Source organism: Sitophilus oryzae, unplaced genomic scaffold, assembly GCF_002938485.1.
Source record: "Sitophilus oryzae breed Bouriz unplaced genomic scaffold, Soryzae_2.0 scaffold_1165_pilon_pilon, whole genome shotgun sequence".
Lineage (NCBI taxonomy): Eukaryota > Metazoa > Arthropoda > Insecta > Coleoptera > Curculionidae > Sitophilus > Sitophilus oryzae.
Window position 1 is genome coordinate 385,796 of NW_022145799.1, and position 24,650 is coordinate 410,445.

Below are 24,650 nucleotides of genomic sequence, written 5' to 3' on the forward strand. Positions count from 1 at the left end.
GACAATAAAATTACATTTTAGTATAACATATATTAAATATAGAAAAAATTACAGAAAATATATATAAAATGACAATTATTATTTTGGAATTTCTTTGGAATGATATATCTATACATTTCATTTGGTTATATTAATACTCTCATCAGTGTATAACTAATATTTCATACATAAAAGTAAAATAATATAAATATGTATATTAGGAATAAAATTTCATTAATTTTATGAGTCATACATGAATCATAATTTTTTACAAAATAGTAGGTCAATATTCAATATAAAGGATAGAGTTCATAAACACTGGAGATCAAAGCGTTTGACACATAGTTCAGTTTGCACATAAAAGTGGAAAAAGACTATTTTTAATATTTAAACAATAACTGTTAAACTAAATTTTTGACCAATAAAATGACCAACTTATATATAATAAATCTACTTGGGTAAAAAAAAGTGGCAACATTGTTCTTATTTACCCAATTTTGATAATAACCAATCTTCAGTTAGATCCTCTAGTTCCCTAATCTCAAAAGCTCTATTTACGTCAGCCTCTTTCTGCAAAGAGATCTTCGAACCTGCGTACATAATTTGGAGTTCAGCGTGGCTATCCCGTGGAGTAAAAAAGATAAAACATAAGGGAAAAGATGTTCTGCCGTCTTTATGTTCTTGTTTGTAAGAGAGTATTATGAAACGGGGTTGGTGGCCTGGTAAGTTCTCCTGCAAGTCTTCAATAGAAATATTTTCAAATTCCTCATCTATAATAATCTGCTGTTTCTCGCGATCAACTTTTACTAAAATAATATATTACTTATTAAGAAAAATGGATTTAACTAAATTTATCTTACAAACGAGGGCGGAAGTGTCTTGCTCTTTTCTAAATCTAAACTTTTTTAGAGCTTCCTTTACATCAGCTGTTATTTCACATATATTTACGTTTCCTGACTAAAACAAAAGTAAATGACATATAAGAATACCTGTGTTGAATTATTTATTTTATTTTTACCATATTAATAACAATTTTTTATTAATCATTCACGTTTGGGTTGAAATTGAATCACAATCACAGAATTAAATTTTATCTATGATTATAAACTTAGATTATAAATTACTACGAAGATAGAATTAAACAATAATTTTCTGATCTATGGTATAGTTTACAATCATATATAAATTTTATATATCATAGATAGAGATAGAGGTTCAAGTTAACGTCTCCTTTCTGCTGCAATGGCTAAACTGGACGGGACCTACTTGTTTACGCGGAATCCGAACCGCGGTCCTCGGCCATATCATGGTCAATGGCCTACCGACTTAGGAAGTGTCTAAATTAACTCTTACTCACGAGATATCCGATCTCATCCGGCCTTGAACCGGCCGTGAATGAGCAGTGTGTATCAATAGATTTTACACTTTTCCCTTTTTGGACAACAGCACGATGCAAAGTTTCGAACCGGTCACCCGTCCATCCACTAGCATCGCCTTACGTCGCTTAACTTCGGTGTTCTAATGGGAACCGGTGTTTCGACGTAGCTGGGCCGTTGCTTTTTATATATCATGATTTTTGGGCTGTTTGATGGCCACCTTTAGAAAAAGAAGATATGTGGTAGTCAGTGTCAATTGTCATTTGTCATTATTGTCTATTAAGTGTCACCGACTATTTTCATTTTCCCATAATTTTCACTATTTTCACAATTTTGTATTCGAGGAAGAGAAATAGATGTTTGTATTTGTTTATTGTATGTTCAAGTACCATTTCTGAAGTGAAAAATGACTGTAACTGAATTTTTTGGATGCGCCTTTTTAGCTTTTGGACCCCCATTTGCTATGTTTATATTTACAATAGCTCAAGATCCTGTACGAGTCATAATTCTGATAGCAGCGTCGTTCTTCTGGCTTCTCTCATTACTTTTATCCTCATTATTGTGGTTTGCCGTTGTCCCTTTACGACAGTATCTAATTTTTGGACTTATATTCTCAGTGATATTTCAGGAAGTATTTCGTTACATTATTTATAAAATATTACGCAAAGCTGAAAATGGTTTGAAGAAAATAACTGATGATAGTGCTACCCTTATTGACAATAAGCATATTTTGGCTTATGTGAGTGGATTAGGCTTTGCCATAATAAGTGGAGCATTCTCCTTGGTAAATATCCTTGCGGATGCAGTAGGACCTGCAACTATGGGTTTAAAAGCTGGAAATGAAATGTTCTTTTTGACCAGTTCAGCTACAACTTTGTGTTTTATATTACTGCATACATTTTGGGGTGTAATCTTTTTTAATGGATTTGATACGAAAAATAAATTACAAATAGGATATGTACTTGTATCGCATTTGTTGGCTTCCTGTTTAACATTATTAAATAGGTACCATGTATATTCAGCCTCGTTAATACCTTTATATGCTATTGTAGTTCTTACAGGACTGTATGCTTTTAAAGTTGCGGGAGGCTCTTATAATAGCTTTAAGAATTGTATCTCTCTTAAGTGATTAAATATTATTTAAAGTAATGTTATTTAACTTATAAAAAAATTTGTAAGTGCATATTTATTAGTCCATAATTATAAGAATTGTATGTGATCTTAAAAAAAATTAGTATTCTATTTTTAATTAAACTATTATTAGAAATATATGCTTTTTTAACATCTACAGTGTTTTAAAACATATTTCTGTTCCTAAACTTAATGATACTTAATCTCTATTTTATTCACACCTCCTTTTGCTGTGGATAAGATTTTTATCTGATGCGTTGGCGTTGAACAAATTGTTCTGTTTGTTAATATTTGCAGATATTAATCAAAGCTTTCGTTTTCCTGTTATTACCGATTCTGAATCGTCCTAGAACTCTGCAGCGCATACGCAAATGAAATAATGTTTTCATATTTCCTTCTGCACATACCAGAGATATGGAAGTGGGAGAATGAGCTTCGACGAGTGCGCATCCAAATTTTTGTCGACGGCAAGATGGCAGACATCTTCCAGGTCTCGCTGTCACTTCCCCTTTTTAATTGACATCTGTTTGTTTTGTTTTTTTTTCGTTTGTGTTGTTATCTAGTTAAAATTTATTATTATCTGAATTATTCTAAACACTAATTCAAAAAGGCTTGTTGTATATTGTCATAGTCATTCTAAGAAAGCTAATACGCCGGGAAAAATGATTAGTTTTCATGTGTAAGTTTATACAACATAATCGTGTTTACAGATGATCCAAAACTGTTTATTTTAGTTTTCCTAAAGGCGATTTGCAAAAAAATCGTGATTGTAATTGGGAATGGTCAAAAATAAGTATATGATGTGGCCATTTAAAGAGGATGTTTTTATTACGTGTGGAGGAAGAAGATACTTGGAATCAATGTTCGTGCTTCTGTAAAACAGTGCACTCTTATAGTGTCCATGAAAGCACAAGTTCAAGTGTACCAGAAATATGTCAAATATTGTATCACTCAGGCAAACAGATTGGTCCTTACTTGACAAGAAGATTATTTGGAGGAAAAGAAAACATAAGATAGGGTATTTTAATCGAACAGCGAAAATTGAACATTTTTATTGTAAAGTTTGTTGTAGGTAGTTGTAGTTTTATGCTAAATATTTCTAACATTAGCAGCAGCAGTGTTCAGAGTGTCAAGAGGAGGAGAATTCAGTTAATTAGATTTATGCACAGTTACAGGTATGAAGGCTTTTTCAAACATAGTATCAAGTTCTATAGTCAACATTTTTAGTATTCCTACAACTGTAAAAACAAGGAACATTGGACTGAAAAAATGGCAAGATTTATATAGGAAGAAAGGGTGTGCCAATAAGAAAATTAAATCTGTAGGCAGAAGTTTCTTATTTAAAAACTGTTATGGGGCATATATTAATTTGTATCTGTACCACAAATCACTGAGAAAAATCATATAATATTCATAATTGTTAACGAAATGATATTTAAAGAGTGTTAAAAATGAGACTATTAGTCATGAAGCTTACCGTGTTACTTTGTTTCAATATTACACTTTTATTCTTGTAAAATCTATGATGAAGTTCAAAAGCATTTTGCAATGGCCTTAAATTGTGAGTTGTGAGCCAGGATTTATAGTAAAGGTATTTGATGCAATGAAACTTAATCGGTACCTTCCAGTATGTATTTTAGTAAGGGGATTGTCAATCCCATGTTTTTAAATAGATAAAATACAGGCCAAAGTTGACAATATTACAGTTGAGAAGAAACTATTTTATCTTAAAAAAAAATTTCTTAAAATTCTGAGATCATATAATCTAATTTTCTTAATAATAAATTAGGTATATGTACATACAGAATTTTGTTATGGACAAATAAGGATCGACAAGCTTCTTTTGTGCAAAAAATAAATGATTTTTTCTAGTATTACGACAAACCATAATGTGTTTTACAAACTTACCGGTAACAGTTTTTGTTTATAATAAAATATTTAGGAATAATTTGGGTTGTTTATCAATATATTAATGACTTGAATTTTGACAAATCGAATTTGTATCAAAATAATTTTACGAAATATAAAATTGATGTTCTATTACAAGATTGAGTTTTTATTGTCGACAAAAACCAGGATAAATACTAATAATAATACCCTTAATAAAATCAATGATGTTTATGTATTATGAAAATATTTGTTAGAGGACATGTTATGTAACAGTTTTTGAAACATAATTTGAAGGGACGAATAAAAAAAATAAAACAAAAACATATTTTTTCTAGGTTTATATTAAAAATACAAGGTAGATAATCATCAAAAATAATTATGAACCAAATGTTTTTTATGAATATACAACTTGAACAAAAAGTTGTTTAGAACAATTTTTACCAAATTTGCAAAAATTTTAAATTGAAACGCGTAATTCAGTACAAGTAAACATGAAATATTGTAAATACTTATTTAATATCATTTCGAGTGTTTTACGACGAAAAGGTCATCTGTCCGTAGCGTCTTTTGTCAGAATATTCGTATATTTAGTGTATTATATACCAATATTGTACGCAGTTTTGAAACTGATAATTAAATAAATCATATTAATGTTAACTAACCATAATGAATGATAGAATTTCACTAAATTTAAATTGACCCCCGTATGGTTGAAAACAGCAAATTGATATTTGATTACTTATAGATTATCACCTATATACAAAATGACAGGAAGACCTGGAATATGGCGCCCAACTTGATTAGACCTTCTGCGCATGTTGACGCTCATTCTCTATCCCTTCTATTTCTCTGGCACATACGCATCACAGTTCTAGGACGATTCAAAATCGGTAATAAAAGGAAAACGAAAAAAGCTTATGAAAGACAAGGCATTTTTATCAACCATCAGATATTACTGGAGTTGATCCCATCCCATAATAAAGCAAGATCACTTGTCCCTGAAGATGAGGTGTTTTGCTTAGTCGGAAAATATTTTTAATTATACACTCTATACACTTAATTGTATCTCAGTTTTATAAAAAAGAGAATTTTCATTTCGTACAGCAGCCGGCAGTTTTATGTTTTTATTCATTTTATTGTATAATGTATTTTATAAACAAAGGTTTTATCCATAAAAAATAAGGTTTTATTCTTGATCATGCCCATATAACCATAGCCATATACCGCATTTACCTATTAAATGGATTTAATTCATAAATATTTGATTGTTTATGTCCCAGAGATCTTTAAAAAGACCTTAAAACATGCTTAAAACAAGTAAACCAGAAAGTAAATAAATAAATCTGTTTGTGAATCTGTGCATAATCTGTGGTAGGTGGTAGCCAAAAAAATAGGTTATGGGTTATGTTATTTTTGTCTTGTTTATTTCTCAATGTTACAGAAATTTATTGTTCTAGCTTATTGTACTTATAATTAGTTTAAAAATAATAGAAATATGATTAAATCGTGCCCAGGTTCTACAGATGTTACCGTAAGTGGAATTATTTGAATATAATATATATCCTATTTCCTTAATAAAACCCGAATTATTTGTAGGACCTACAATTTAAATTACAATGTAGATTGCAAATTTTTCACAATAATGATATTTCATTATTCTTCAATCCTGTTAGTTTAGTTTCTTGTGCGAGCCGATATGGTCTATTATTTGTAGGACGCACTGATAATAATTTTGAAGGTATGTTTTGGAACTTGAAAGGTTTAATTATTCTAAAGATCATTTTGTAGTTTTACAAACTAAAAATCTTCAGGAATATTCTCCCAAGGATAAAGAGATAAAGACTTATCCAAGAAGAATTGTTAATATTCCATCCTTACCAAAACATGTTTGCATTAATTGTGATAGTACAGTTTTAGCAGTGGTGATTGAAAAAGACCAGTGCCCTGTCGTCTTATTCTATGATGTTTTGTCTTTTCTCAAAAACGATATTAAAGTTTTAAGAGAGGTTCGCTTATCATCAACTCCAAATGTGTATGTCAAGGAAGTTAACTGGAACCCATCTATACCGGGAATATTTACAGCATGCAAAAGTGATGGATCTTTGGGTGTATATGAACTTAAAGGCGAATCAGTAGATATTAATGAGCTTCCATCAGCAGCAGGTGCAACATGTTTTTGTTGGAGTCCTAAAGGCAAACAAATTGCTGTTGGCTCTAGGGATGGTAAAATAACACAGTATAAACCAGACTTGAAAGCTGTTAAAGTTATTGGTGAACCAAAATTTGGAAACCCACATTCTCTCATTAGTTTACAATGGGTTTCAAATTACCAGTTTATCGGGGTCTATCAAGAGGTACCTGAAGGTGGTTCCCGTCTAGTAGTAGTTGATGCTCCAAAAGCTGGTGAGCCTTCTTACACAAATTACGATGATGTCTGTTACAGTGGTTCTTCACGGCCACCTCAATTTTACCTTAATTTTCAACAAAATTGGTAAGTAAATTTTTATATTACAATATACTGAATTTTAATGATTATTACATTCTAGGAACTTTCTTATGGTAGCATCAGCAAATGGCACTGAAGTAGGAGTATTAGGAAACAATGGGGAATCTTGGAGACAATGGATTATGCCTGATTTTGCAAGAGCAGAATTACCCTTAAGTTTAGATTACCAAGAAACATTGCCAGTTGGCTTGTCATTAGATATTAGCTCTACAACTCCATTACCATGGGGTGAATCTAGTATACCACCATGTCCTTTGCTTTGTGTCCTTTCTCATCAAGGTGTTTTGTCTTGTTTCAATGTTGTATATTTAAAAGATGGTATTCCATCGGTGTGTACTCCACCAGATTCTGTAGCAGATCAAAGTGGGTTATCTAAATTTGTTACGTCTTCAAATTCAGGACAAAGTGTTATAAGTCAAGCCACTCCTGTTAAGCCAATCTTTGATACCCAACCTGTTAGAAGTTCTGTTGCCTCTACTCCAAAGCCAGTATTTTCTTTTACAGCTCCAGTTCAAAGTACTCCTCTTAATTCTGGAATGACACTGTCAGAAACATCTGCTCCATTTCCTGATCAAACAACTTTAACTCCTATAAAAGGTTCTACATTATTTGGAGGCCAAACTTTAATTACACCTGTAACAAAACCTACTGTAACTACTAGCTTAGCTCAAGTACCAGTTCAGGCTACTACTGCAACTTCAGTTGAAAAAACTTTACCAGCAAATGAAAAATATTCTTCAATTTTTTCTTCATTGGGTGCGTCTATAGCTCCACAAGTACCTGCTGCCGCTGCACCAGTGAAGCCAATTGTAATTAATGCTTTTACACAGCCTAAGACAGAAGTCAAAGAGAAACCTACACCAGAAATTGTACCTAAACAAGATACTTTTAACAAGTTGATACCCAAACAAGAGACAGAAGTGGTCGATCCTGATTTGAAATTTGAATCATCTGCCATGTTCAATCAAATGATAAAAGACGAATGGCTTATTATGGACACAGAACTAAAAGTTTTACTGAAGCAATGTCTTAAGGTAAAGGTAGATTGTGGGACTGAACAAGAAAAGGTTGATATGGTGCTTCAAATTGATAATTTGGAGAAATTTGTTAAGGAAGCTATTGATATTAGCATCGGACAAAGTAGCGAAATACACGCCTTGAAACAAAGTTTGCTGCAATCTTGGGCATGGCTTGAAGAGGCCAGATCTCATTATCATGCTTCAAAAAATGAGACTGTTGCTCTCCTTATAAAATTACAACCTCTTGATTCAGTAGCTGAGAAAAAATTAAAAGACATAAAACAGCTGATCTACTATCTTGAATCACAGTTATCACAAGCCAGTAAAACCTTAGATGAGCAATGGGATAACTTTCAGAATTTTGCCAAAAAAAAATATCGGGTGCAAATGCCTACAATGGAAACAATCTTTCAAACTATGGTTAATCATAGTGCTGTTCTTCAGAAACAAACATATGTTTTAAAAGATATAGCAATGCGTCTTAGAAAAAAACCTTCCGAATCAACTTCTTTATTACTGTCTCTTGATAAAGCTAACGAATTAGCTGATAATTTGAAAGATCTTCATCTCAGTACCCGCGATGTGACAGAGCTGCAATATGAGAAAATACGCCATTACACCAATTGTTTAACCGGTACTAAAATCAACAAACTAAAAGAACTTGTAAAGCAGAGAGGGGTAACAGTTATTAAGCCTCAGTTACCATCTGCTCCTGTGAACTCATCTGCAAGTAAATTAAAAGAGTCAATTGCAAAGTTGGGGGTAAACATTACACCAGTTTCTAGAGCTGCTGTAGCCAGAAATTTAGATTTTACTCAATTGGCTTCCCAAAAGGGAATAAAAGATGCCACACCATCAATACCATTAGATTCAAAAGTGTCATCTTTAGGAGATAATACTACTCAAAAGTCGAGTTTTATGTTTAAATCTTCTTCAGTAACTTCAACAACAGGATTTATTTCTCTTGCAAAAACAGGTTCAGGCATCATTAGTACTCCAGGCAGTGCATTTGCACCTACTGGGTCTATACAGGGAGTTGATATTGCAAAAAGTCAATCAAGCATCATAGGTAGTAGTGCATCTTCAACTGTCTCTTTTAATGTACCCAAAACGTCGACTTTTGCTTCAGGAGATAGCAGTGCTTTCGTAGCTAAGCCTGTAGTAAGCAATACAGCAATGAAACTCCAGCCAAAAGTTCCAAAAGAAACGATTGCTTCCCAAGGAACCCCAAGCTTTGGTTTTTCATTTGGACAAGGAAGTACTCCTGTTACAACAAAAACAGTGGCTACAAGTTTATTTTCCTCAACTCCATCTAGTACTTTTATGCTTACAAAAACTGAACCTTCCCAAATGCACATACCGGATAGCAAGACTTCTAATTCAAATGCTTCATCACATTTGGTCAAACCTATACAGACGCCACCCACCACAACAGCAAGTGAAGGCGCTTTTGGTTCTCAATTGTTTTCTTTTGGTACTTCTAAGTCATCTACTATAGCGACCACGCCTATCACAACAGTATCGGCTTCAATTACCCAACCAATTAGTCTAAAGTCCACTAGCGCCACTCCATTTATAGGGGAAACACGTACTCCTATTAGTTTCAATCAAAGCGAAGCTCCCAAGCCAGCCCTTAGTTTTGGGTTCCCCGCTGCCTCTACCCCTCCTTCATTTTCTATCCCCAGTATATCATCCGCAGTTTCTACTACTAGTACATCTTCAGTAACTTCAAATTCTGAGGCCCTTTTCAAACCCGCAAATACAGTTCCCATTAATTTGACGTCACAGTCTTCAGAAAGTGCCAAGCCCACAGTCACAGATGTGACAAATTCCGGTTTAAATATTTTTGGTTCATCTGGAAAACCTACAGCTGTTAGTGGTTCAAGTTTGTTCGCTGCCGTCAGTAAATCTGCTGAAAACACGACTACTGTGACTCAGTCGTCCATTTTTAATACAAAACCTATAGTTATAAGTACAACACCGCAAGGAACAACATCGGCGCCTTTCAGTTTTTCAACTTCAAGTAGTAATGTGCCAAAAAGTACGTTCGGTAACGTATTAGGTAGTACAGCCACGTCGCCATTATCCACTGAAAATTCTGGAACTTCTACGGCAGCATCCCCCTTATTTGGAAACTTTACATTAACATCAGCAGCTCCATCTTCAGTACCTGGAGGTCTAACAACTAGTACACCATCAATCTTTCAAAGCAGTTCAGAGAAACCTTCTCTCTTTCAACCAAGTAGCGTATCTAGCTCTATATTTGGATCTACAGTAATAGCTAAAACAACTCCAGAACAACCAGTTACAACAGCAACAGTGTTTGGTGGTGTGGCAACATCTACACAGCCTGAGAGTACTGCAACGGTGACCACTGCGTCTTTGTTTGGAAAGGTCGAACCAGTTACAACAACCAGCATATTTAACACACCAAAAACGAGTGCGTCTGTTTTCGGTGGTTCACCAAGTATAACAGTCACTGCTACGGAATCCTCGAATTTTTTTGGTAGTTCCGCACCGGTGTTTTCACCTCCTGCAATAACATCTTCAACTGTGTTTAATACGCCTCCAGAAAATATTTTTAGTAATGCAGCCACATCGAGCGCCTCTAATATATTCGGAGGCACAACACAAAATAGTATTTTTAATTCTCCTACCACTTCAACTCCAAGTATATTTGGTAAAAGTACAACAGCACCTATTTCTAGTTCTTCAAGTATTTTTGGTAGCCCTGCCACAACTGCGTCTTTTGGTTCGCAAAATAATTCAATATTTGTGTCAGCTGCAAAAAGTCCGCCCAGTATTTTTGGTCAATCGCCAGTTTTTGGAAGTTCACCTTTTAATACGACGCAGCCTCAGGCGACTACTACCTCCGTATTTGGCCAATCAACGACAAATGTTTTGGGATTCGGCTCAACAACTACCACTTCAAATAGTTTTCCCACATCGAGCGCTTCGACGGGTACTTTTGGATTCGGAGGACTTAATGTTGGAAGTACCACTCCATCTGGAAGTATCTTTGGAGGAACGAGCACTGGGTTTGGACAAGCACCCAATGAAAATCCGTTTGGCAAAGTTGAAGTGAAACCGGCTTTCGGTTCGAGCAGTACAAGTATATTTGCTGGCGCTCCTTCAAATACCGGGTCTGCAAGTATTTTCGGTAGTCCAGCGACAACAAGTTCGATCGGGTCTACAAATGTTTTTGGTAGTCCGGCAACAACGACCTCCATTGGATCTACAAGCATTTTTGGTAGTCCAGCAACCACTAGCTCCATTGGTTCTACAAACATTTTTGGTAGTCCAGCAACCACTAGCGCCATTGGATCTACAAGTATTTTTGGTACTCCTGCAACTACCACTTCTATATTTGGTTCAAATACTGGCTCAGCTTTTGGAAGTTCAGGTAATTATAATATTGTCACAGATTCCGTGAGATAATTTCTACAGAAATAGTGAGAATAATTGAGAGTGAATAAGAAAAATTTAACATTCACATCATTTCACTGTTATAGAAATGTACTGAATAGTTTTTTTGCTTTAAGATGGAAATTTTGGTTCTCAAAATACATTTGCCAGTCCCAGTTTTGGCCAGAAGTCAGTTTTCGGACAAACTGCGACATTTGGGTCTCCAGGCTTCGGCGCATCTCAAACCGCTGGCGCTTTTAGTGCAGGCGGTGGTGGTTCCGTGGCACAGTCTGGATTCGGATCTCCAAGCTCTTTCCAGAAACCTACCGGCTTTGGAAGCCCGCCTGTATTCGGAGGTTCTCCAGCTGCTGTTCCTGCCTTTGGAGCGGCACCAAGTTTTGGAGGCACGCCTGCGTTTGGAGCGGCACCTACTTTTGGTTCTCCAGATAAGGTTTTTGGGTCTTCACAACAACCTACTGGTGAGTAGAGATTGGTTGATGATAGAAAAAAAAACGGTATCAGAGTCAGCTTGGAAGTAAAGGTCATTTTATGTCTTAGGAAAATATCATCAATTGTCTTTTCTAAAGTATCTTGACGCCGTTATTTTTTTCGATCATAGGCTATTCTATATTTCATATTTTATACTAAATTTTTTACAGGATTTGGGTCTATGGCTACAGCACAGCCAAATACCGGATTTGGAAATATGTCTTCTCAGAATACCATAGGTTTTGGTAATTTGGCTCAACAAGCCAATACACCAACTTCCATGCCATTTTCAGGGTAAGAAATGTCATGAATCAGTGGTATAAAATAAAAATGTTAACATTTAACAATTACCTTTACAGAGGCTCATCATTTTCAACTTGGCGATGAACTGTTTCTACATCATCTAAAGAGATTTTTATAATTTTTAATAAATAAGGAAGAAAAGAAACTATGATTATTTTCAATGTTATGTAATAAATTAATGTAATACATTGTTTTTAAATATATGAATACTATTGTCAGTGCCACCAGATAAAATATACTTATTATTTGACCAATCCACTGCCAGAACTTGTCCTTCGTGTCCTTGTAAGTTGTACAAGGGAGCTTTCGGGCTTCTTGTATCCCACAGTTTAACTGTTGAATCATAACTTCCAGATAAAAAGAGATGTTCATCATATTTTGACCACGTGACACAGCTCACCTAAAAAAAATATGAGAAACTTTTATATACAATAAGGGTGTCAAAAATGTTTCAATACAATAGCACACCAATAAAAAAGTTATTTTGACATACATTTAACAGATATAAATAATATAAATTTTCTAATTTAAAAATAGGGATTCAAAACTTTCTTTCATTTAAGGATCTAATTCTTTTTTAGTTCTTTAAAAATCCTTGTACAAATACTAAAGAAAATTATTCATCCTAAGGTCTTGTATTTTTTAAGATCCTTTTAGTACTCTATAAACACTAAAAAAATGATCTTAATATCTTTCATGTTTTTTTAAGATCCCTGTAAAAAGATTCTTTTTGGGTCGCTCTATGAATACTATAATTTTCTTACCCATAAGACGTGAGAAGTAAACATCGATTTACAAATGGAACCTTCATTAGATCTAGGATCATAGAGGCGTATATGCCTGTCTGCAGATGTGGCTAGCAATGTGTTTGATAGTGGAGACCATGAGGCACTTAAAAAAGCCTTCTGGTCAATAATTTCATTTTTAATTCCATACAGCTAAAAAAATAAAATTAGTATAAACCATCAAGATTTATTAAAAACCCCTATCATACTTCACAATCCCAGAATTTAATGGTGTGGTCCATTGAGGCTGTGCAAACTGTGTGATTATCAATCCAATTTATCGCAGAAATTGTTTCTTTATGACCATTTAATGTGTGCAGTGGAACTCTGGTATAAATTCCTTTTCCTAGACCTCTTAACTTTTTAGTGCTAGGTTCCCCAGAATCATCCACTTCTAATGAAGCTGACCATAACTTTAAATTTGTGTCCCATCTATAATGAAAATATTAAAAAATCTTGCAACTGTACTTTTTTAATTACTGACCCTCCAGTTGCTAATTTCGTGCTATCAGGACTTACACCGACACTATCTATTCCCCTTTCATGACCCCTTAAATGAATTTTTGGTGTAACTTCTTTAGTACCTTCTTTCCATTCCCATATTATACCGGACTGATCATGAGATACACTTACAAATCCTTTAGTTATATCAGATTTACTAATCCAAGTTACACCTTTAACCATTTCAGTGTGATTTTTTACAAATGCTACAGGTTTTCCATGGGAAGTCCATATGCTTACTGAATGATCATAACTTCCAGATAGTATCCTAAAAAAATTACCATTATAGCTTTAGTTTGGAAAAAATACCTCTTATTACCATTTGTCAGTAGTTTCAATAGAAGAGACCCAGTCATCGTGTAAAATACTATCTTCTGGTTCGGGAGCTGGGATTCTTTCGATGTATTCAATGTCGATAGTGGACTCTGTTGAAACATTATGCTCCTGTAAATGCTCTGCTAAAGGAAGTCTTATTATTTCGCCTACAGCTAGAAAATCATATTCCTTTGGTTTTAAAAAATCAGGATTGCTCTCTTTTATCAATTCATTTAACAGTTGGTTTAATGCTTTAATATCTATAGTGGAAGGTACAGTAAGCGGTACGTCTGGTACAGCATAGCTAGAATAAAAATATATTAAAATTGGTTCAACATACAAAAAACAGACATACATTTCTTGAGTTGTTATCAATCTAATTTGTAATTGACTCTCTTTAGAGGACTGCATGTTTATTGTTTTTATAAAATTAGCGTGTCAATTTTTAAGGCTATAAACAGAAATCTACCTCTCTTTTATTAATTTGATGGCCTAAGCTGCTAGGACTACCCGACTCTATTAGTTGCGTAGATCATATAAATTTATATGAATTATTGAAACAAAACATATAGGTGTCCAATCAAATAATATTTATCTTCTTTATGGACACAGTATTGTGTAAAAAATAAGTAGGTAGTAAAAAAATATTTTTACGAAAGACATCAAATTATTATTTACAACATACAACCCTCATTATTCTATATATCCTTGCCTCACACATAAGAAAATTATTAATCAAACTGATCTGTGGCGCATCTCTTGAAAATAATTTGACAGTTTGATGACGCCATGACACCATGACAGGACGCCATTTTAAGTTTTCGGCTTTAAAAGGCAGCGATTTTTCCTTGACGTTTTCAGTTTTCAGTTTTCAATTTCCATTTACCATTTGCCAGTCGTTGGTCTTGGAATTGTTAAGTTTTGTAGTTTAACAAATTTTGAAATTTTACTTTAACTTCAGTTTTAAGATAGTGTAGTAAAGTGTTTATTAGTTTCCATATAATATACAATGGAACTTTCAACTATATTACCTGCCCCAGTGCAACCCGTTTGGGATAGGGACGATGAAAGAAGAAAGAGAGCCGCTTTAAAGCCTTACATGGAACTAGTTTCCGCACAAGCAATAGCCCCGCCATACGGACAAAGACGAGGCTGGGTCCCCCGAAATGTTACCGATTATGGCGATGGAGGTGCATTTCCAGAGATTCATGTTGCCCAATATCCGTTGGAAATGGGGCGCAAGAAAAACTCATCTTCTAATGCTCTGGCTGTACAGTTAGATGCGGATGGAAAAGTTAAATATGACGTTTTGGCGAGACAAGGACATTCCAAAGACAAGATTGTATATTCTAAACTCTCTGATCTTTTGCCAGTCGAAGTAGTTGCTGAAAACGACCCCTCATTAGAAAAACCATCTCAAGAAGAGGTAGAAGATACCACTGAAAAAACGAGACAGGCTTTGATGAGGCTTACTAATTCCAAAATAGCTGCCGCTATGCCAGTTCGTGCTGCAGAGAAATTAGGCCCTGCACAGTTTATTCGTTACACTCCTTCCCAACAAGGAGCTGCCTTTAATTCTGGCGCCAAGCAGAGGATTATCAGATTAGTTGAAGCTCAAGTTGACCCTATGGAGCCGCCGAGATTTAAAATCAACAAGAAAATTCCAAGAGGGCCACCATCTCCCCCTGCACCTGTGTTACATAGTCCTACTAGAAGAGTAACAGTGAAGGAACAGAAAGAATGGAAAATTCCACCGTGCATATCGAACTGGAAAAACGCCAAGGGATACACAGTGCCTTTAGATAAAAGATTAGCAGCAGATGGAAGAGGTTTACAACAGTTACATATCAATGAAAATTTTGCAAAACTGGCAGAAGCTTTGTATATTGCTGACAGAAAAGCTCGTGAAGCTGTTGAAACAAGAGCACAACTGGAGAAGAAATTGGCGCAGAAAGAAAAAGAAGCCAAAGAAGAGCATTTAAGGCAACTGGCCCAAAAAGCGCGTGATGAAAGGGCCGGCATTAAAGTACCAGGAGCAGGTCATTCTAAGAACATGGACGATGAAGAACAAGAGAGAGAATTGCTTAGGCAGGATAGACACAAAGAGAGAGCCAGGGAGAGAAATCTAGCTAGAGCGGCTCCCGACAAGAGAAGTAAATTACAGCGCGAAAGAGAAAGAGATATATCTGAACAAGTTGCTCTTGGAATGCCAGCAAGAGGCGTTTCTTCAAATGAAACTCAATTTGATTCCCGTTTGTTTGGTCAAGCCAAAGGTTTGGGTCAAGGATATGGCGACGATGAAGCTTATAACGTTTACGATAAACCATGGCGAGATGGAGGTTCAATGGCAAATCATTTGTACAGGCCTAACAAAAATATTGACAAGGAGGCGTATGGTGGAGAAGAACTAGAGCAGGCAATAAAAACAAACCGATTTGTACCAGATAAGGAATTTGGCGGTACCGATAGGTCAGGAGCAGCTCGCAGTGGACCTGTGCAGTTTGAAAAGGAGGAAGATCCATTCGGTTTAGATCAGTTCTTGTCGCAAGCTAAAAGGGCCAGTAAACGGAAGGAACCTGAGAAAAGAGATGACAGAGATAAGAAGAAGCGTAGAGATTAATCTATTGTACTTTGCTTTTTTTTATTTTCACTTGTATAAGACCTCATTTATATAATATGTAATATAGTTTGTAAGTAAATAAATATAAATATTCTATTTCTTGTTTATATGTTATATTATACCTATATTAGGCGTTGTTTTTAATTTTTTGATGAATATATACCTTTTCTATAATTGCAATGAAATTATAATCTAATTAATTATGAAATCTTTAACATAACATAGAAAGAATAAAAAATCAGTTTCACCTTATTTTCTTTCAGTTTAATGTCTTTTTTTTAGCCTAGAATAGTTTAAGGTTTATTTCACAAACGAGCTTTAAGTAAATTAATAATAAACTATAAAAAAGTATTATGAATGAGTAATAAAGTATATTCAAATTTTCCGCCATATAAGCAGAAAAGTTAATTTTATACAGAGATATATGGCTGTATATTTTATACACTTCCACTTTCATATCTCTAATTATGTCATAAAATTTGTAATAAAAATATTAGGTATGACCCTGGATCATATATAATGTTAACAGGCGTGATTCATAAGATTTTTTTATCTATGATCTTTTATACATATGACAATTGACAAGTCAACATAATATGACAAGCGTCTATTACTTTGTTTACATTTTTTCTAATTTTTTGGATGTAACAGATTAAGTGAATTAGAATAATAATTTAATTTATAATTTTAAATATGCATCGACGAGGAGGTAAAAGAATTCGTCTCGACGATCCACCACCAGAATACGAAAATCCGATGACCCCTCAAGTTGAGCAAGAAAATTACGGGGGTAACTATGGACATTCGGGGATGTATGGGGAGGCCTACCAGGAGCAAGCCCCTGCTTCGGACACAATGTTTGAATCACCTCCAACTCCTGGAATGAGACGCATTACCAGGTTTAAAACATTTTATTTGTTTTTTTTACTTTTTTTCTAGAAGTATGCTCTACATTTGTTATTTTGTTAAATAGGGCTAGAGCAAGAGGTATAACGAATCCTCCCCCGCCACCGCCGTCTTATTCTCCACCACCTGAAAGACCAGGAAGGGGTAGAGGTCGAGGTAGACCTCCAGGACGAAAGAATAATGTTACAGTGGAACTTCTTAGACATGATAGTGATGAAGATGCATCACTTTATAGCATTATCAAAAACGGAAGAGTTTCTCTAACCAATATTGTAGATGACTGGATTGAAAGTTATAAAGTAAAATTTTTAATTTTCTTGATATACAATAATTTATAATATTATTTTTAAGGCAAATCGTGAAAATGCATTAATTTCACTTATGCAGTTTTTTATTAATGCTGCCGGTTGTAAAGGTCATATTACTCAAGAAATGCAGGCGCAAATGGAACATGCTGCAATTATCAGAAAAATGACTGAAGAATTTGATGAAGAATCTGGAGAATATCCATTAATTATGGCTGGGCAAATTTGGAAGAAATTTAGACAAAACTTTTGTGATTTTGTACAAACTCTAGTAAAACAATGTCAGTACACAATTATCTATGACCAGTTTTTAATGGACAATGTGATTTCACTTTTAACTGGATTGTCAGATTCCCAAGTAAGAGCCTTTAGGCATACGGCTACATTAGGTGCAATGAAGCTAATGACAGCTTTGGTTGACGTAGCTCTTACAGTTTCCATAAATTTGGACAATACCCAGCGACAGTATGAGGCAGAAAGGCAAAAATCAAGAGAGAAAAGGGCAAGTGACAGGTTAGAAGCTCTTCTCGGAAAACGTCAAGAATTAGAAGAAAACATGGATGAGATCAAGAATATGTTAACCTACATGTTCAAATCAGTTTTTGTGCACCGTTACCGTGACACTTTGCCAGAAATTAGGGCCATAGCTATGACAGAAATTGGTGTCTGGATGCATAAGTTTCATGCTAATTTTTTGGACGATTCGTATTTAAAATATATTGGTTGGACTCTTCATGATAAAGTTGGTGAAGTAAGACTGAGATGTCTTCAGGCTTTACAGCCTTTGTACGCTAGCGAAGAGTTGAAAGGGAAGTTGGAACTTTTTACCAACAAATTCAAAGATAGGATTGTTGCTATGACCTTAGATAAAGAGTATGATGTTGCAGTGCAAGCAGTCAGATTAGTGATTTCAATTTTGAAACACCATCATGAAATTTTGACAGATAAAGACTGTGAACATGTCTATGAATTGGTAAATAATATAATTGAGTAAAAATAAAAAGAATTTAACATACTTTTGGAACTGCTTTACAGGTTTATTCATCACACAGAGCAGTAGCACAGGCAGCAGGTGAGTTTTTGAACGAACGGTTGTTCCAGCCGGGTGATATGGATGCAGGGAAGACAAAAAGAGGAAAACGACGCCTTCCCAATACCCCTTTTATAAGGGATCTGGTTCAGTTCTTTATTGAGTCAGAGTTACACGAGCATGCAGCATATTTAGTAGATTCTTTAATTGAATCAAATATAATGATGAAGGATTGGGAGTGCATGACAGATTTGTTGCTAGAAGAACCAGGACCACAAGAAGAACCTCTTGATAATAGGTATCATTTAGATGCTTTATTTTTATACAGTGTTAATGATTTTTTTTACAGGCAGGAGACGAGTTTAATAGAAATAATGGTTTGTTGTGTGAAACAGGCTGCTACAGGTGAGCCACCTGTAGGAAGAGGGCCTAACAGAAAAGTTTCTTCTTTAAGAGAAATCAAACAGGTGATTCTGTAGTAGCATTCTTTTTTATTTGTTTTTTAATTATTGGTATTGCTTTTCAGACTGGTGAAGATAAGCAGAAATTGACTGAACATTATATTGTAACACTTCCACATTTGTTGGACAAATTTTCAGCAGATCCAGAGAAATTGGTAAATCTCTTAAGTATACCACAGTATTTTGATCTTGACTTATATACAAGTGGAAGACAAGAAGGATCTTTACAAGCCCTTCTGAATAAATTAAAATATATAGTACAAGTTCATCATGAAGCAGAGGTAAATATTATTAAAATCTACTGAAGGATCATTATTTTTTATTTATTTTAATAGGTGTTAGAAACACTTGCAAAAACTCTTGAAATTCTTTGTACTGAAGGTCATTCTATATTCACAAAATGTGACGTTGCAAGATCTACTATAATTGATGTTATTGTATCTACATACAAGGATGCTATAGATGACTGGAGAAATCTCTTGTTAGGAGAAGAAACTCCAAATGCAGATGAAGTTTTCACTGTTATTAGTTCCTTAAAAAAGGTTTCAATGTTTTACGCTTGTCACAATTTAAACCAGTGGGATCTATGGGATACCTTATTTCAAGATTTTAAGGTATAATACATAAAAATAGCAGTTACATACATAATATAATAAATTTTTTGCAATAACTTTCAGGATATAGAGAGTAAATTAGTTCCAGAAGCTTTAAAATATTGTTTGAGTTCGTGCTATTACTATCTTTTATGGGGTTTGAGAGATCTGGAGTCTTCTCAAGAATCTGGCGGTTTGCAACATTCAGAAGTTCAGGAGTTGAGAGATAAATTAAATGAGTTTATTGAAGCATCTCAAACTCTAATTAGGTCTTCACCTCACACTCTCATTAAGGAGGAGGCTTATATAGGACTGTGTGACTTGTTAATTGTGTTTAGGTATGTATTGTCTTTATTTTCCACAAAACAATACAAGAAAAGTGATATAACACAATGATTTAACTTAAAACATAACAAGAAAACACATTTAGTGGAAAAAGGAACAAAATTCGGAACATTAAAATTAAAGTTTTGCTGTCCCATTTAATTTATGATTGATGTTTCTTATTTTTAGCGATCAACTAAAATCTGGACATGAATATTTGGGGGAATTAGCCTGTGTTCCTGGCAAGGAACTTCAACAATTATTAAACGAATTTGTTCAAACTTTTGTATTTATATTGGAGACAGATAACGATAGTGATGAGCCCCAAATTGAAGAACTTCACAAAAAGAGAAACTTCCTAGCTGCTTATTGTAAACTGATTGTATACAACATAATGCCTACAAAAGCTGGTAAAAATTAATACATTTCATGGATTTCTGGGAGTAATATAACATCTTTTAGGTGCTGATGTGTTTAAAAATTATGTGAAATGTTATAACGAATACGGAGATATAATAAAAACTACGTTAGGGAAAGCAAGGGAAATTAATAAAGTGAACTGTGCCCTAACTATGTGCCTCAGTTTGAATATGATGTTTAATGAGGTTCAGAGAGCCAGCGGGGGCAGAAACACCAGACAGCATGAAGAATTCTTTGCATTAAAGGTACAGTTAATATGAAATGTGCCAAATATTTACTAAATTTAACACTTATTATGCCAAATAATGAAAAAAATTTAGTTTGAATTTTGCAAATCATTTTTATTTTTTTTATTTTAGGAGTTGGCCAAAAGATTTGCCCTGTCGTTTGGATTGGACGCGTTGAAAAATAGGGAGGCCATAACGGCATTGCATAGGGCGGGCATTCTGTTTGCCGTTACGGGAGCTGAAAATTCGGAAGATCCTACAGGACCTCCTCCCAATTTACCATTTTTAGAAATATTAACCGAATTTACCAACAAACTACTGAAACAAGATAAGAAAGTCGTTATGACTTTTCTAGATAGGAGGATACACACAGGTAACTTTTTTCGAACCTCACAAAAGTGTTAAGTGTTATAAGCACGTATAAGCAAGTACAAAAATATATTATTAAACTAACATTAAGTGTCAAATTCAAATATATATTTACTGCAAGGTAATATTTATTATTATTCGCGACGTTGGAAATTGTTTAAAAAATGATTTATGACGTTTGGAAAAAAATAGTATGTTCTATTGGGAGTAAAAATATACTTTATGTGCCTCAAATGTAATGTCAAACGTACAGCCACGCCACAAAAAGTATCATTTTTACTCTTAATAAAGCAATAAATTATTTTCACGTTGTATAAGAAATATTTTATTGTGTTTATAGTTCATTTACCATTGAATATAAAATTTAAACCTTGTTACCTGCAATCTAAAGTGTTATTATATAGCCTTTCTGTTTTGTGGTTTTATAAAAGAAATATATTAGGGTAGTCTATGAAATTGATATTACAGGTTAAAATAGATCATTATTATGGTTAAATAAGAAAAAGGACAGTTGTTATGGTTTAAAAAAAAAATTATTCACTATAATATTTAAGAATTGGTACTGGAAATTCAGGGACAACCTACCTGTTAGGCAATATAATAAGGGGCAATAAATGACCAATTAAATATTTGTGATATTTTTAAAAAGTATCATAATTGTATTTTAAAAAAATAACCGTTATTGCCTAGAAATTTATATCCATAATATACACGTTGTAAATGAATGTTTTTCTTTAAATAAGCGGATATTTCCGTATAACATTTTTCTTTTTGGAAGACCTCCTACTTTTGTCATTTGAAAGACCTCTGTGATGCGTTTTTTTTTCACAATCTAAATCATATGATATACAAATTTTGTTGTTTCTTATATTGTACAGTATGATCGAAAAAAAACGGCGTCCAGCTGGCTAGGAAATGAATATCGATTGCATTTCCCATAGAATTTTACATATAAAATAACCGCGATCTTCATTTCATAGCCATCCCTGACGCTCTTTTTTTTTCGATCTTATTGTATTATTCCTAAAATAAAATATATTTTGCTAGGATACTGTATGACCGAAAAAAATACGGCGTCAGCGATTGTTATGAAATGAAGATCGCTGTCGTTTTATACGTAAATTTATATGGGAAATGTCATTGGTTGTCATTTTCCAGCCAACTGGACGCCGTTTTTTTTTGGATTATACGGTATAAAAATGAACATTATTTTATTTTATTATACCGGGTGCGTCTCAAAAGTGGCTCATCCATATAACTTTTTTATTTTTTCAGATAAAAAAACAGATTTGGTATGTTAGTATATGACATAAATTAGGATTGATTGACATATTCAATTGTTTTTGGTCACTTCCTGTTTCGCCGGAATTGACTACAATTTTTGATTTTTAAATGGTACCCACTTTATTTTTTACTTTATTCAATAGAAAATGAGACTCTGAATAGAATAACATATCATACATATGCCAACTTTTGACATTTTCGCTTAAAAAAAATCGTATTTTAAATTTCAATCTAGAGTGCCATGGCTGTGTTAAAAACACTAATTTTTAATCAAGGAGCCTTGGAAAAATAGATTTGATCGTCTAATATTTTTTAGGTCTTGCCCTGACCAGTTAAAAGATGCCCAAATCGTATTTTTAATCATATCTCAATTTTTTCAAACGGAACGAGGGTGGCTCATTAACGTATTTGGAAAAGGAATTTTTTTACAAATAATTTGGTACCACACGCTTAGTATTTCGAGTCAAATTATCGTTATGCACCGCATGTTACAATTTCAAATCAACCATATGAGAAAATGTCAAAAGTTGATGTCATTCTATTCAAGTTGTAGTCATTTCCGGTAAAAACCGAAGGGGCCAAAAACAATTGAATAAGAATATAATTATATAATAATGAATATAATAATATAATTTATTGAATATAATTTTTTTCGAATAAAAACGGCGTCAGCGATGGCTATGAAATGAAGATCGCTGTCATTTTATATGTAAAATTATATGGGAAATGTCATCGATCGTCATTTCATAGCCATCGTTGACGCCGTTTTTATTCGATCATACGGTACTAATATACCAAATCTTGTTTTTTTTATCTAAAAAAATAAAAAAAAATTATAGTGGGGAGCCACTTTTGAGACGCACCCGGTATAATTACTTCAAATTATTTATCAATGCTTCTGTCATAGGCTTAACTGTTAAAATTCGATCCTTTATTCAACATTATGAATTAGAGTACTATTTTTGATTTTTAATCTTGTTTAAAATTTTAGGAATGCCAAGTAGTAGAGGAGAAGATTGGCAACCTTTGGTTTTATACAGAAATTCATTATTACATGGAGAAACGGATGCATTTCCCACAACCAGTAAAAGGGCTTATGGTAGAAAAAGGAAAGATCCTGAATCGGACCATGAGGATAGTCTGTCCGATCAAGAATTTCCCGGTAATTTATATGGCTAAGCATAATGTGTTGTCAAACTGTAATTCAATGTTTCTTTGTTACTCTGTATATGCTTAATGGTACATTATTATTGTATTTCTAAATGTATACAGTATAAATTTGATTGTATGAATGGCAAGAACGCGTGGCAAAAATTTGATTTTTTTTTCTTTTTTTTTAGCTGAAATGCAATTTATGTAAAATTAAAAATATATTTTTATTTTTACTACATTATGCTTTGGTAGGAACAGACCTTCAAGATAAAGTATGTAACGTTATTAGTGAAAATGGTACAATTGACTGGTGGTATATACATATTTATATTTTAAATCTTATACGATATTTTTATTTTATTCTATGTCTAGTATGATTGTGAAACAACAGATGTTATATATTGATTTTATTGTAATCAATCAACTCTAAATAATTAAATGATGGTTTATAATCAGATTTGTTGTTTTATTGTGTCAGATTTTGTTAGTATTGTACCAAGATGAAAGAAGATTTATTAAAGAATTATTTTAAAAATACTCATTTCTTTCCAACCATTGTAAGTACAGATATATTTTTATTCAAAAAGCACAGTTAGAAGAAATTATAAACCTTACTGTTTAATCTCGTATATTAGTATTAAATATTACTCTGCACAACTAATAAAGTTACTTAAAAAGCAATACCAAATTTAAAGAAATAAAAAAATATATCTACTTATTTTTATCTATAAATTGTGTATCAATTCCAAAATTTTAGACATAATTCGATTTATGAGATCTTTTACTAAATAAAAGAATTTTAAACATAACATACTTATCGAATTATTTATACTTTTTACGTTACTAATTTCATCAAATTTCATGGAATAATTTTTTTTTTAAATTTAACATATTTTAAAATTTGAAAATAAAACCACAGATAGGGCTATACGCATATATCTATTCTGTGGATGTAGGTAGTTAATTTATGTCAGGGATGAGCGAGTATATAACTTTCACTTAAAAATTAAAAATCTAATTTTCTACATGTAAGAAAAAACCAAACTGTCTAAATTTTAGGGGTTTAGACTGGTTTAGTTTATTACTAATATGTATAGAAAAGGGCAGGAATATGCAGGTTACAGAATTAATTTTAAATTGCTGTATTTTTAATTTTTATATATGACTAAAAGTGATTTTTTCCTGATTGGTTTTACGGCCTTAGCTGCCAAGATTATACGGCTGTCAAAAAGTGATATGACTTCTTCTTTTTTATATATC

At 33.4% G+C, this 24,650-nt stretch overlaps 6 protein-coding genes across 6 annotated transcripts; 4 read left to right on the forward strand and 2 right to left on the reverse strand.

Moving 5' to 3' along the window:
* Positions 1-68: 68 nt before the first annotated feature.
* On the reverse strand, positions 69-1,078 carry LOC115887609 (glia maturation factor gamma). Its single transcript, XM_030907078.1, has 3 exons — positions 998-1,078; positions 840-936; positions 69-785 (listed from the first exon to the last, which is right to left on the reverse strand). The coding sequence occupies exons 1-3, from the start codon at positions 998-1,000 to the stop codon at positions 463-465; spliced, it is 423 nt and encodes a 140-aa protein (XP_030762938.1). The 5' UTR covers positions 1,001-1,078; the 3' UTR covers positions 69-462.
* Positions 1,079-1,618: 540 nt separating this feature from the next.
* Positions 1,619-2,634, forward strand: LOC115887761 (gamma-secretase subunit Aph-1). The gene has a single exon (XM_030907260.1). It carries the CDS (start codon positions 1,762-1,764, stop codon positions 2,482-2,484), a length of 723 nt encoding a protein of 240 aa, XP_030763120.1. The 5' UTR covers positions 1,619-1,761; the 3' UTR covers positions 2,485-2,634.
* A 3,110-nt stretch (positions 2,635-5,744) lies between these two features.
* On the forward strand, positions 5,745-12,322 carry LOC115887768 (nuclear pore complex protein Nup214-like). Its single transcript, XM_030907268.1, has 7 exons — positions 5,745-5,907; positions 5,973-6,114; positions 6,165-6,867; positions 6,923-11,304; positions 11,444-11,785; positions 11,966-12,089; positions 12,155-12,322. The coding sequence occupies exons 1-7, from the start codon at positions 5,872-5,874 to the stop codon at positions 12,180-12,182; spliced, it is 5,757 nt and encodes a 1,918-aa protein (XP_030763128.1). The 5' UTR covers positions 5,745-5,871; the 3' UTR covers positions 12,183-12,322.
* On the reverse strand, positions 12,250-14,153 carry LOC115887774 (ribosome biogenesis protein WDR12 homolog). Its single transcript, XM_030907273.1, has 6 exons — positions 14,055-14,153; positions 13,704-14,003; positions 13,368-13,652; positions 13,093-13,315; positions 12,863-13,036; positions 12,250-12,498 (listed from the first exon to the last, which is right to left on the reverse strand). The coding sequence occupies exons 1-6, from the start codon at positions 14,108-14,110 to the stop codon at positions 12,274-12,276; spliced, it is 1,263 nt and encodes a 420-aa protein (XP_030763133.1). The 5' UTR covers positions 14,111-14,153; the 3' UTR covers positions 12,250-12,273.
* A 351-nt stretch (positions 14,154-14,504) lies between these two features.
* Positions 14,505-16,413, forward strand: LOC115887780 (puff-specific protein Bx42). The gene has a single exon (XM_030907279.1). The coding sequence runs from the start codon at positions 14,709-14,711 to the stop codon at positions 16,317-16,319; it is 1,611 nt and encodes a 536-aa protein (XP_030763139.1). The 5' UTR covers positions 14,505-14,708; the 3' UTR covers positions 16,320-16,413.
* Positions 16,414-16,912: 499 nt separating this feature from the next.
* Positions 16,913-23,847, forward strand: LOC115887786 (cohesin subunit SA-1). Its single transcript, XM_030907285.1, has 13 exons — positions 16,913-17,218; positions 17,293-17,524; positions 17,577-18,503; positions 18,566-18,858; positions 18,910-19,027; positions 19,087-19,302; positions 19,357-19,635; positions 19,699-19,952; positions 20,128-20,348; positions 20,401-20,603; positions 20,718-20,958; positions 23,230-23,400; positions 23,579-23,847. The coding sequence occupies exons 1-13, from the start codon at positions 17,013-17,015 to the stop codon at positions 23,596-23,598; spliced, it is 3,381 nt and encodes a 1,126-aa protein (XP_030763145.1). The 5' UTR covers positions 16,913-17,012; the 3' UTR covers positions 23,599-23,847.
* Positions 23,848-24,650: the final 803 nt, after the last annotated feature.